We start from the raw sequence: 14,401 nt of genomic DNA on the forward strand, positions 1-14,401 counted from the left end.
TCTAAATTATCCTCTAGCTAGGAAACACAAAACAATAACTTACTAGTTTTCTTACAATCACATAATTTCCACTTTGGTCTTCCTCTCTGTATTCTTTTTTCATTTATTTAATTGAGACCAGTTATATGTAATTTAATGTACAAAACTAAAATTTTTCAATTAAGTTTCACAAGTTTCCCTTGGCAATTTTCCATGACTTTATTTTCAAACTACCTTACAAAACTTAAGTAGGTATTCTTTATTTAAGGAAAATAAATCAGTACCCCATGAGGAAGGTATAGCAGGAGGTCCAAGAAAGGAATAAGAATGGTGGCAGTAGAATGGCCTGCACAGCAGATATAATTGTCCAAAAGGGGCGAAAAAAAGCTTGAATCCACAGTGTGAAAAAAGGCAAGAGAAAACAATTGGTTGGAATTGCAAATGGAATAATTAAAGAACTATCTGGAAGAAGAGAAGCAAAAAATCAGCAATGTTTAAAAAAATGCAGTTTATCTACATCCAAAATACAGTCAGAAAATAATAGATTTACTACTATTACTACTATAAACATGTTTGTGTAGCTATATAAATATATGTTAAGCCTTCAAAATTAGATGAGATGGTAGATTATTAATTTTACATACATTATTACATCCTATCTATGGATTAGAATGAGCTATATTTTAATTTTTGATTCACATGTGCACCTAGACAATAGTTTTGAAATATTGTTGGCAAATTCAGGAAAAATAATTGAAATCAAGAAGTAGTTTATATAGAGTATCAGCTTTAAGTGCTGAAGGGAAAATTTGAAGCTTTCTTATTGGAATAATAATAACTAATGTTTATATAGCCCTCATTATGTGCCAGGCACTGTGCTATGCACTTGATCATTTATCTCATTTTGTGCTTACAATAACACTTGAAGGTTATCTAGAAGGTTAATTAGCTATCATGAGGGGAGATCAGCTTCTTAAGTCTTTAAATCCTGAAGAAATAGAAAAGTATGTGGCCAATATTGAAAAAGAAAAAGAAGAAAATTAAAAATAGGAAACAAAACAAAGCATCATGATGAATGAAATATCCAGTTGCTTTAGCTATTTGTTTTTAATCCAATCACATCATGGTAATTCTATAAATGATAAACAGCCCATTCATATTGTATCTCTAAGTGACCTATGTATTTTTTAAGCCTTTCCCCACCCTAAATAGTGTTTATTATTTGGACTTCTAAATGTTTTTTTAAAAATATGAAGTTTTTACCACTTCAAACTGTATATCTGAATGTTCATTCTTTAGTACAAGTTTCCCTGATCATTACTCATCTATGCCTTTATTTTCCAACTGTATACTAGCTTTTTTTCTTTGACATAAGCATGTATACTTAACTCCCAATTAATATTCAAGCTATTCTTTTTCCTCTTTCCTTTGGCCCTTTCACATCTAGGCCACTAGTCAGATGTGAAGTTAAATTTACAGATGGGGAAACTTGAGACAAAAAGAGGTTAAATGACTTGCCGAGGATCACACAACTAATAAATATTTGAGTCTGAATTTGAACTCAGATCAAAAGATTTCAGGTTTTTTTCTTTTCTTTTTTTAAAATTTTATTTAATTAGTCAATTTAGAACATTATTCCACAAGAATCATATTCTTTCCTTCCCCTCCCCCAACCCCTTCCTGTAGCCAACATGCAGTTCCATTGGTTTTTACATGTGTCCTTGATCATAACCTATTTTTATGTTGTTGATGTTTGTACTAGGATGATCATTTAGAGTCTACATCCCCAATCATATCCCCTTCGACCCATGTAATCAAGTAGTTGTTTTTCTTCTGTGTTTCTATTCCCACACGGTTTTCCCTCTGAATGTGGATAGTGTTCTTTCTCGTAAATCCCTCTGGGTTGTTCAGGATCACTGCATTGCCACTAATGGAGAAGTCCATTACTTTTGATTGTACCACAGTGTATCAGTTTCTGTTTTTAATGTTCTCCTGGTTCTGCTCCTCTCACTCTGCATCAATTCCTGGAGATCATTCCAGTTTCCTCCAGTTCATTATTCCTTTGAGCACAATAATATTCCATCACCAACATATACCACAATTTGTTCAATCATTCCCCAATTGAAGGGCATACCCTCATTTTCCAATTTTTTTGCAACCACAAAGAGAACAGCTATGAATATTATTGTACAGGTCTTTTTCATTATTATCTCTTTGGGGTATAAACCCAGCAGTGCTATGGCTGGATCAAAGGGCAGACAGTGTTTTAGTGCCCTTTGGGCATAGTTCCAAATTGCCCTCCAGAATGGTTGGATCAATTCACAACTCCACCAGCAATGCATTAATGTTCCTACTTTGCCACATCCCCTCCAGCATTCATTACTTTCCTTTGCTGTCATATTAGCCAATCTGCTAGGTATGAGATGATACCTCAAAGTTGTTTTGATTTGCATTTCTCTTATAAGAGATTTAGAACACTTTTTCATGTAATAATTATATATCATGTATAATCATGTAATTTTATTTTATTTATTTCTTCTTTAATTTTTAGGATCTCTAATTTAGTTTTCATCTGAGGATTTTTAATTTGTTCACTTACTAGTTTTTTAATTTGCATGCCCAATTCATTGATCTTTGTCCCCTCTAATTTGTTAATATATGAACTTAAGGATATAAATTTCCCCCTAAGTACTGCTTTGGCTGCATCCCATAGATTTTGAAAAGGTGTCTTATCATTGTCATTTTCTTCAATGAAATTATTGTTTCCAAGATTTGTTCTTTAAGTAACTGATTTTGGAGAATCATATTATTTAATTTCCAATTAATTTTTGATTTGCCTCTCCATGTACCCTTACTAATTATTATTTTTGAGACTGAAAAAATCTAAATTTATATGGTCACAAAGGGAAATCCCAAATAATAAAATACCCAAGTCAGCTGCCAAATTTTTATGGTGATTTAATTACAACAGGAGGAAGAAAATATTAGAGGGAGAGAAGGAAAGAGGGAGAGAAGGAAAGGAGCTTAACTCAGAACCACTTTGGCTCAAGTTGAGCCAAAGTGTGTGTTAAGGCCTTGGAAAGCCAAGGCAAAGAAAGAGGTCAGTCCTTATCACTCACATGACCAGTCTGAAGGAAAGCTGTCTACGGGGCTCCTCCAAGCTCAAGCTCCAGGATCGAACTGAACTCTGGCCCTCTCCACCGGAAGTCTCGGGAACTCCAGAGGCTGTTCTCTACCTCACTTCCTGCACCTCACATGTGCAAATATTGGCTCAACCTTGACTTAGGACATTCCAGAGGTCTGTCCTTTTTTTTTTTGCATATGTCCGTTGAAGGCCATCTCCTCAGATAATTAAATCTTGAGTTTAATGCAGACCTTCCTAATCTTGTTAAACTAAGAAGGGAGGAGAAATGTAATTTCCAAAACCTGATTCTGTTATTCCAAGTATCTCTATTGTTATTGATCAGGAAACAGCTAAATAAGATCTTCTAAAGAATGGTCTGATTAGGGTGGAGTAGCTTTGAAACTCACACCTGTCTCTTTTGTCTAGATCTATTTTTACATTGGCTTTGTCAGGTATCATGATTGCAACTCCTGTCTTCTTTTTCTCAGTTGATTCCCCAATAGATTTGGCTCCATCCACTTACTTTTTTACCGTCTGTGTGTCTATCTTCCTCATGTGTGTTTTTTGTAGACAACATATGGTAGGATTTTAGTTTCTAATCCATTCTGCTATTTTATATAAAAATCTCTGGATTTTATGGGTGAGTTCATTCCATTCACATTCAGAGTTATGATTACCAGCTGTGTATTTCCCAGCATTTTGATTTCTACACCTAGTCCTGCCTTTTCTTCTTTCACTTTTTCCTTCTATGCCTGTGTTTTGTTTTTAATCAGTCCCCCTAATTCCCACCCTTATTGTACTTCCTTTTCTACCCCCTTCCCTTCTTATTCCCCTCTTATTTTCTTTATAGTCTTTTTAAACTACTCCACCACCTTCTCCTTCCCTTGTATTGCTTCCCTCCCCACCAGTCCATTTGTTACCCTTCTACTTCACTATAGGGTGCAAATCAATTCTCTGCCCCAATGAATTTGATCATTCTTCCCTCTTTAAGTCAATTTCAATGCACATAAGAATTGAGTATTTCCTATTTCCAACCTCTTTATCCTTCCAGTGTATTGGTGTTCTCCCTCACTCCCACCATGCCCTTCTTTATGACATATAAATTTACCCCATTTTGTTTCTTTTCCCATTTCTCTTAGTATTAACCTCTTATTTTTATGTATATATGTATATTTATACATATATATTTATGCATACATTTATCTATGTACATATTTATGTCTTGGCATTTCATCCCTTACAGTTGATCACTGTTGCCTCTAAGCATAATTCTTCTAGCTACCCATGTGATAATAACAATTTTTAAGAGTTACCAATATCCACTTTTCTTGTAGGGATACATATCATTTTAATTTATTGGGTCTGTTAAAAAGAGTTTTTTGTTTGTTTTTTCGCCTTTTTTAATTATCGTTTGATGATTCTCTTGAATTCTGTGTTTGGGCATCACATTTTCTGTTCAGGTCTGGTCTTTTCTTTATGAATGCTTGGAAGTCTTTTATTTTATTAAATGACCATACTTTCCCCTATAAGATTATAGTCAGTTTTGCTGGGTAGTTGATTCTTGGTTGTAGACCTAGTTCTCTTGCTTTCCGGAATATCTTATTCCATGCCTTTTGGTCAGTGCAGATGCAGCCTGATCCTGTGTTATCCTCATTGTAGTTCCATGGTATCTGAATGACTTCTTCTTAGCAGCTCGTAGTATTTTTTACTTGGTCTGGTAGTTCTTGAATTTGGCTATAACATTCCTGGGTGTTGTCAGTTGGGGATTAAGTACAGGAGGTAATCTGTGGATTCTTTTAATCTCTGCTTTTATCTCTTGCTCTAGAATTTTGGGGCAGTTTTCTTGGATAATTTTTCTGTATTATGATGTCTAGGCTTTTTCTTTTGTCATGACCTTCCAGTAAACCAATAATTCTCAAGTTGTCTCTCCTGGACCTGTTTTCTATATCTTCTATTTTGTGTTTGAGATGTTTCATATTTTCCTCAATTTTTCATTCTTGTAATTTTGTTTTATTGTTTCCTGTTGCCTTATGAAGTCATTTGCTTCTAGTTGTTGTATTCTAGTTTTTAAAGACTGAATTTCATCCCTGGCTTTTTCTTTATCCTTTTCCTTCTGATCTGATTTTCTTTTTAGAAGTCATTTTTCATCTTTTTTGCTTCATTTTCAAGCTGGTTAATTTTGGCTTTCAAGACACTATTTTCTCATTTTAGTTCAAGTGCCTCTGTTTCCTGATGACTTATCTTTTAAGTTCTTTCCCCTCTTGCCTTCAGCCTCTCTTTATTGTGTTTTGAATTGTAGTTTGTGTTCTTCCAAAGCCTGTGTCCAATTTGCTGGAGTTTCTGTGTTTTTGCTTGGTGTTCCTCTGTTTCATTTACCCTTTGTTCATTGCCTGGATAGAAGGTGTTGTTTGTAATTTCTTTTTTCTTTTTCTGTTGTTTGCTCATATTTGTCCCTTCCTTTCCCTCTGTAATTGCCAGTAGTGTTGCTCCTCTCATTATGTGCTGGATCTGTGGGGTTGGGCTATTCTGTCCTATAGGGGCTTCTTCTCTGCTCTGCTGTTTGGATAGGGTGAGCCCTGATGCCAGATCTTCAGCTGTCAGCAGAAGCTAAAAAGGAGCTGGGATTCCCACTTTGTTGTTAAGGTGTTCTATAGTAATTGCAGCCTTTACCCTTGGAGTTTAGTCAGCAGGTTCTCAGTAGAGGCAGAGGGGGAGGGGTTTTGGAGCTTGAGCTTCCCTGTCCTCTGAAGGCTTCTTATCTGCCCTATTGATAAGATTAAGCCAGGGCGGAGTTGATTTTACAGAGCTGTATGTACCCTGAGGTAAAAACCTCTGGAAAGGGGAGGGGGGGGAGTGGAACAATGTGGAGTGTCTGTGATTGGGCTGCCTTCTCTGACCTTCTCTTCCAGCTGCCTCTCCACAGCCTGTGTTCAAAGCCCTGAGCCAAGCACAACTGTGCCCTCAAGGTACTCTCTCTGGACTAGCGCCCTTGCCAGCGCAGAGATTCCAACCACCACTGGAGACCAAGCACTGTAGGTGGTGGAGGGGTCCTGGGGCCTTCCTTCTTCTTTCTCCTTAAACTTGAGTGTTCTCAAATTCAGGCTTTTTGGGGGTATACCTTTTTAGTTGAGTCCAGCAGGTGGGTTCCTTAGCTCTCTCCTGTTGTTAGATTTGGTTTTCAATCCTTTAGAAGCATTTTGTTTTTAATTGGTGAGGAAGGGTTTTCAGAGGTCTGAACTTTCACTGCCTCTATGACACCATCTTGACTCTGCCTCCAGGTTTTTTCCCCCCCCTATGGACCATTCACCCAGACTTTCACATTTGAAACCTTATTAATAAGGTCTCATTGATTGCCTCTCCACCACTTCACTCATATTTATCTCCTTTCTTTTTCTGCTTTCACTGCCCTATTATAGGTTTTCATTACCTATTGATAGCCTCTTAATAAGTCTTCACACCCAAACTCTGTTTCCTTTTTAGTCTATCCTTAATACTATTCCAGAATAATCTTTTTTTTTTGTGCCCAAATCTAGTCTAACATAACTAACATAACTTCTCTTTTAAAAAATTGTAATTATTTTACTAAAATGTGCTGAATATATTTTACTTATTTGTTCCTTTGCTGGATAATTAAAGGCTCTTCACAATCTGGAGCAATTCCTCTTATAGTTTTATTTTATATTATTCCTCAGTATAATGATATGTTCCAGTCAAGCTGGACTATCTTTTTGTTCTGTTTTCTCACCTCTGCCTTTGTTCTGTTGTTTGTTATATCTAGAAAGTCCTACCTCCAGCTTCTTTCCTTGTGGACTAAAAATTGTCATCACAACGGCAGTATGTCTATTGAGTTGAATTTTTTGAAAGAATGCCATTCACCCATATAGATTATGTTTGTAAGTTATATATTGTCGACCACCACCAATATTAATACTTACCTGTTGGTTAGAAAATGGCACATATTATTAATTGATTGCCATATTAAAGCAAGTGGGAAAAATTATTTGATTTGAAGCCAAGAAGAGTGTATTTGCAATTGTGAGCCCAAATTCTTCCTGAAAATACCAAAACAAGTCATCAGAGGCTCATGGGTGTAATAGAAAACTTAAGGCTTAGAATTTCCTCAGAGCTGTATAACTAAAAAATCAATCCAGATCAGAAAGTATCATTTTTTATTTTTCCAAAAAATATCACAAAGTTTCACATGATTTTTGAATACTGTCTCCTTTGGTGTACTGAATAAGATTTTTCCTCTGGTTTGACCATCATCACTTCCAATAATGCTCAACAGCTTCTCTACTTTTAAAAGCAAACTTTTTTTCCTGTTTACTGTTTTAACTGCTTGAAATGATTTGCCCTTCATGGTATATACAAACTACTGTTGTAATGTAGTAACATTACAGAAGTAACAAAACAGAACAGAAGTAACAAAACATCAAATACATCTATACATATATCCACACATGCTTGTGATTAAAAGTAAGGTAAACAGTGGCACAAAGTTCTGAATAGTAGCAGTTTATTGATAAAGCATGAATTTATTAATAAATAATGGCTGCCTCAGCTATCCCATAGACTTTGAGGAAGGGAGATAGTTCTTTTTTATAAGCCTAGAACAAAGAACAGTGAAGTTAGACAGTAAAGCACTATGATTGACTCCCAGGCTGAAACATGGGGTTAGGAACATTATGATTGGATTTCCTAAGTAATACAGGCTAGTATCCCGTGGAGCTAGTGATCATTTCCTATGTCATTTAAAGAATGATGATTAACAGACTTCCTGGCAACTAGAAGATTGGAGGGGGAGCGCGGCGTGATAATGCTTTCCTTAATTGTACAAAGACAGTCCAAGAACAATATATTTCTTAGAGCTAGCTTTAGGACTTAAAGATAACACCTGATGTCTTGGTATTTGGCCAAGAGCTAATGATGTAGAAGATGCCATTCCTTTTCTTTAGATTACAGTGATTTATATGTAAGAAATAACAAGGCCTGGGCCAGATTCCTGATCCAAATATCTGACTTTAATTTACAGGCACAAATAGAAAAGTCAGAGGTCTGTTGCCATGCCCAGATTATAGCAGAGACCTCTTTTTTAAGTTGACAGGTTGTTTTATAAGCTTTTGACTGTTGTTAACAGAGTTAATTAACAGAGACAATATGCAAACATGTTCCTAAGTGAGTTGGGAAAATATTGTTGAAATGGTTAACAAATTCCAGTAAAAAAAAGTTAAAACTAGGTCAAATCTTTTGTTGTTCTCCTGAAGTGAGTTAGTAAGGTTAGAATTACTTTTTTGAATGTCCTAGTCAAGAGGTTGCAAAGTCAGAGCCTCTTACCTCAATGTCTCAACCTCTAGAGTGTATGGCACAGGAAATGTCATAATTTCTAGCATTGCAGAATCTTTTTATTATCACTTGCTATTAATTCTGTCTTTCTTTACCCTATCATTAAGATTAATAATTTCCTTCTCTATTATTATGCTTATACATAGTTAATGAATAAGTGGGGCTAACTCTATAAATCATAGATGTAGTTTAGTACTAACTAAAGGATTACATATGATCACTCAGCTTATGATTAATAATATAAAAGCAATAAATGGCAATTTCCTTTTCATATGGTCAGGCTCAGAGGGAAAAAACAAAATTCCTGAACTTAAGTAAATGACATAGAAAGTAGATACAAAATCAATTAAAATGTAAAACTAATACAATATAGAATTAGTTGCAATGTAGAATTAATTTGAATTTCTCACACTTCTATTATTAAAACATTTTTATAACCCTCTTTACAAAGAAAACTTTAAATTAATTACTGGTCACCAAAAAGCTTCCCATATGTGTAATTAGAAATCTGTTACCCTAAAAACTACATTTCCCAGGAGCCCACTGACTTCCTGTCATTATGTACTTCCTGTAGACAAGAGTATATATTGAGTGGGGTTCCTGGTTTCTGCCTCTTTGCTTCCTGGATTGCATGAATGGCTCCTGCCTTGGTCTAGGGGTGGTGATCAAGATTAGTCCCTTTCTTCAAGGAACTCCAGGACTCTTCTGGTACTGTGTTTTGCCTATAGTCTCTTTTTGCCTACAGGGTTCCAGGGATGCAGTCAAATTGTCAATTAGGCTATATCTTAGGCCTTTCCTGTTAAGCCCTGGGGTAGTTCCATGTGATGTTCCCATCACAGGACTTTGAAGGTTACTCTGGGCTGGTCTTTGTCGAGGGCAGTTCTGCTACTCATTTTGGGGCTACTCTCCACTGAACATCTCTGAGCTGGACTTCTCTAATTGCCCTGGAGTTGCTTCATGCCATATTTTCTACCCATGGAAATGGTAGTTCATCTGAGTTTGAATGGCAGAATCTTCAAGTTATTTTCCTCATCTCTTTTTAACTATGTACTTTTAAATGTTTACCATAGTGTTTTGAAGGGGGTCTGGATTCATCTCATTTATAGTGAACTGCCATTTTCCTACAATCGCCATCAAATTTAGATTTTCTAAATAAACTAAAACTTGAGTCACTCTAATCTTGTATTCTGCCCTTTTATCCTGCCTTTGTTTTCTGTTATCTCTTCCTAATTTGACTTCCCTATGTACAGAATTAAAGCATTTTGCCCTCTGCACATTAACCCATTTTTTGTAGTTTCCATTGCATGAAATTAGTTACTTTTATGTCAAACCTCCTTTACCACCACCAATATAATCCTGAATCCAGTGCATAAATTTAAATGGTACTAATGACACTTGCTTCCTGCTTCTTTCAGGTCGAGTCTCCTTCTTTACCTCTGGTTCAGAAAATCTCCATCGAGTAGAGAAGGTCCATTGGGGTACTCGATATGCAATCACTATCTCTTTTACCTGCAATCCTGACCATGGCATTGGGGATCCAGCAGACCTTTAAGAGAAGGGTCCAAGGAAATGTTAGCAGCAACTTTGTTGGAATGGCACTGGAGAATCATCACCATACATACAAGTTGGAAGTAATAAAATGATAAATTTGAGTGATAAATCAGTCCCATTTTAACACATATATTATTCATATAAATATAGTGTTTAACCTTCTGGGATGGGTGGTGTGAACATAAAAAAATCACAACAATTAACCTATTAGACAGTACAGTTGAAGGAATTAATTTTTCAGATTGTTTATCCTGCCCAATCTAAGTTAGAGATAAAATTTTATTGCCTCACATATGAGCCTCTAAGTCAATGATGGTGTGCCAGAAAGGAGTCCTCTCTGTGGGCATGCCTGTAGTCGTCCACCAGTTAGTTACTAGAAAGCCAGAGGGGCTCAGGGCAGAGTTCCTCTGTCCATACACCTAAACATTCTCACTTCCCTCACCCCTCTGCCCAACAGCCCAACAGGGAGTGCTTCTTCCTCCCCTGTCTGGGGTAAGGTGCTGGGGGTGGGATGCATATGCTGTTTGAAGGTGTAGTACAGATGGCAGTCTGTTGAGTCTGTGGTGAAGGTGATTCCCTTGGTGGGGTTGGAGAGGAACTAGGTTTGAGGGGAGCATAGCCCATGGTGTGGTACATTGCTGAAGGGGAGCAGAGTGTGTGAGCCAGTCTCCTCCCCCTCTCCACATCACCCCCACCCCCGTCCAACCCAATGGGAGTGCTTCCTTTCTCCCCTGCCTGGGGTATGGTGGGGCTGGAGGATAAAAGGGCTGGTGGTGGGGCATGGAACTTGGCTGGGTGGTGGGGTCCAGCACTTCTCTAAAAGATTTGCCATCACTGCTCTAAATAAACACATTTATGCATATGGGCCAAAATATATCACAATGTTGTCTTTGTACAGGTTTATTTTGATTACAATAATGGTATTTTATTTAACCTCTCTTAAGATGATATTTAATAGATAAAATTAACCATGAGAAGAGAGAAAAGAAGACATTTTTTAGAGAAACAGATCTTTATAAGGAGCTTGTATTCATGTGATAGTAGAAGTGTAAGATAATATACAAAATTTGAGAGGTGAGTTTGTAGGTAGTGGTTGGGGACACCCTCTTTCATAAAGAGGTTGTATCATTTGAAATATTTCAGAATTTTAAAAATTTATCCAATGAAAAGAACTGTATTTTAAGGGCTGTTAAAAATAGTAAAACTGCAAGTCAAATGCAAACTGCCAACAATGGTTACTTTACTTTGTATTAACAAGAAGAAAAATTTACTTTTTAGATTCTAGTTGTAATAGAGGGTATTTTTTTCAGTTGGTAAAGAATCAGGGAGGGAGAATAGAGTACTCTCCCCCTCAAGGCAAGGCAAAGGAGATATCTCTGTTGTTAAAGTTGACCCAGGAGGAGGAGGGTTAGTCTGTTTTGTTTTCCCTTTAACCTTCCTTAAATATGGCCCCTCATCTAGCCTGCCAGATTATTACCCTCTATCACTTTGAGCAACAAAGTTCAGCAAGCCCCTCTTCTTAAATGAAGAGAGGTCACTTCACTCCCAATTCAGTTTGAGATGTCCCTCACTCAATCTTTAGACCAGTTAATAATAAAATCATAAGTTTATTCTACTGAGATAATAAACAAGGTGGAGTGAGGAAAAAGGGCATGAATTGAGGTAAAGGAAAGAGGAAAAGAGGGGTCCCTCACTATTTAAACCCATTTCTCCCAAAGCTGGGGTGACTTGAGCTCAAAAGCCTCAAGAGCCTGAGGGGTTCAAGGTGATGAACCCTGACTTTTAGCTCTGCCCAGCAGAAGCCTCAGTTCAGGAGAGGAGACTGTGATTTCTTCTTGTGGACCTTTCTTCTTTCTCAATCTTTGTTTTGGGGTGATAAATATCAGGAGTGAGTGAAAAGAGAGATTTATTGGAGTCTGGACCCAGTCAAAGACTGTACCTTATCCTTAGCTGTCTCAAAGCCAAAGACACAGGCACCAACTGTCTCAGAGCTAGAGAGCGAGTGTCTCAGATTCAGAGTCCAACTGTCTCTCTGAATTCCTTTCTCTCAGAATTCCAAGATCACTTCGCCCATACCCCGTTCCTGTAGCTGTGATCTTTGCATCCATTCCAGGCTCTTTGCATGTCCAAAAACAGTCTCTGGATTTCCTCCTCTTCCACAATCAGAAATAACATTGAGAGTTTGTGTCTTACTCAAACAAAAATATTATTTTACTTGAAAATCCTCTTTACCTATTCTTTACCAGTTTAGATTACTTAGCAACGTACAGACCTCCTCATTCCTCTCCCTTTACATTTAGCCCACATTATTTAATATCATAAAAATATAGACTATTGAAGAATTACTGTGTAATTTTACATTAATATTTGGGTGAGGAGAAGCTCAGGATATAGGATAAGGTGGAAGGAAATCTTAATATGATGACGTGAAGAACTTTTGAATAAAATTACATATTTTATCTCTTTTTCTTTTATTTCTTCTAGTTCTTTACTTTTTAAAGATTGTGGTTCAGTTGTTTTAGTCATATCTGACTCTATGAACCCATCTGAGATTTTCTTGGCAAAGATATTGGAATGGCTTGGCATCTCTCCAGCTTATTTTATAAATGAGTAAACTGAAGCAAACAGGGTTAAGTGACTGGCTCTAGTCCTACAGCTAGTAAGTGTCTGAGTCCAGATTTCAGCTCAGGAAGATAAGTCTTGCTGACTCCAGGGCTGGGCCTCTATTCACTGTATACCACCTAACTCCCCTTTTAAAGACTATCTCTACAGTAAACACTTTGCATCTTGTCCCTAATGTGAATTTACATTGAAGGAACAGAAAGAGTGACAAGAATTTCACTTTGTTTTATGTTTAACTTACACAAATTTTTGACCTTTTAAATTATTTGAAAGATTAAAATCTCACTGGTAAACTGTTTTGTATACTTTACTGATTGCTTTATGGGGAACCATGGATATTTGCTGTGTCTGAGAAAAGTAATAAATGCATTTTATTATATTTTTGCCTATAAATATTCTCTCAATTGAATTTTCTTATCTTATAGCTATTACTTGCATTTTTAGTAATGTTTTAAATAGAAATGGCAATAATGGACATCCTTGTTTTTCCTTTAGCCTTTCTCCATTACATATGATGTTTGTTCTTGAATTTAGATGGATACTATTTACCATATTAAAGAAAGATTCATTTGACCTTATTGATATCTTACAAGCTTACATCAGTCCTTTAGGGTTCTAGGGAATCCTGACACATCTGTGGGTACTTCCTCTGCTACTGGCCCAAGTTCTCACTGGCTATGTTCTTCCTATTTTAAGGGAGCAAGTAATTTGTAAGAATTAAAATTAGGACTTGGGTCCTTAGAATTCTTATAAAGTTTATTAGAATTACTTGGATAGGTAAAGGCAGAGAGATAGAGAGAAAAGCCTATTCCAGCTAGCCATGTGGCTTCGACAACATCACTCCAGCATGCCAGTTCCTTGGCAGAATGTCTGAGACAGAGAGTACTTCCTGAATCACCTCTTTTATTCTTTCTCTTTACATCCGAGTTAATTTCAGTCATGTCCGGATCAAGTCACCATTCTGTGACTCACACTTGGTGACATAGGTGACACAAACACACACTCATGTGGACTCAGGTGACCTGTGTTACCTAGAAACTGGAGGATAGAACTTTCCTCCCACACATTTAACCACTTAATTCCAGTGGCTTAAAAAAAATTTATTAAAGCAATATAGGAAGAAAAACTATTCAAACATTTTCCCCAACACTTCAGAGCATTATTACCTTTACACAGCCTCAGTTTCTGAAAGGGATTTGATTGATTACCTAGTTTCATTCCTACATTGAATGGAACCCACAAAGTTAACATTTAAAGGTTGAATCATTGCTGGATGAGTCTTTCTACTGGGCTATGGTCCCTAAGGACACTCTTGGTGATCATTTCTTGCTCATAAGGAAAATGATGTGCTGCTTGCCACATTTGATCAGAATTTCTACTCTCAGTTTCCTGCGGCTCTTGGTCCTAGCAAAGAAACAAGATTCTGTGAATAAGGAAGTGACCTTGCTCCCCCAGATGCAAATTCAGCAAAACAATGACTGAAAGTGACTCATGCTTTTTTATAAAACCACTGAAGTTCAAACTATAAAGTCAGTGAAAAAGATTCCTTCTAGCTATGTAGTACACCAACCAAAACCAGTTACAGAATATCCAACCTCTTCAAGCTACTTTTCTAACACAACAATCACCGCCAATTGTTGCTTTCTGTAAATGTACCAGATCCCCATTATGTTTGGATATCATGGTTTTGGGGTTTTGAGAACTGTCCAGTAGTATCTCTGAGAGTCCAGAGTCCACTCTGTCTAGGTGTGACAATTTTGGTCAAATAATGGAGTGAGAAAC

The 14,401-nt window shown here is 36.8% G+C and overlaps 1 protein-coding gene across 2 annotated transcripts in view; it reads left to right on the top strand.

Moving 5' to 3' along the window:
* OGFOD3 (2-oxoglutarate and iron dependent oxygenase domain containing 3) overlaps nucleotides 1–13,012 on the top strand; it is a 128,184-nt gene extending 115,172 nt beyond the window's left edge. For both annotated transcript variants that reach the window (XM_001374404.4, XM_007483430.3), the window contains one exon: nucleotides 9,862–13,012. In XM_001374404.4, the coding sequence (XP_001374441.1) occupies nucleotides 9,862–9,998 (137 nt within the window). In that variant the 3' untranslated portion in view covers nucleotides 9,999–13,012. The remainder of the gene's footprint in view (nucleotides 1–9,861) is intronic.
* The last annotated feature ends 1,389 nt before the right edge of the window (nucleotides 13,013–14,401 follow it).

This window comes from Monodelphis domestica, chromosome 2, assembly GCF_027887165.1.
Source record: "Monodelphis domestica isolate mMonDom1 chromosome 2, mMonDom1.pri, whole genome shotgun sequence".
In the NCBI taxonomy this organism is placed as follows: domain Eukaryota; kingdom Metazoa; phylum Chordata; class Mammalia; order Didelphimorphia; family Didelphidae; genus Monodelphis; species Monodelphis domestica.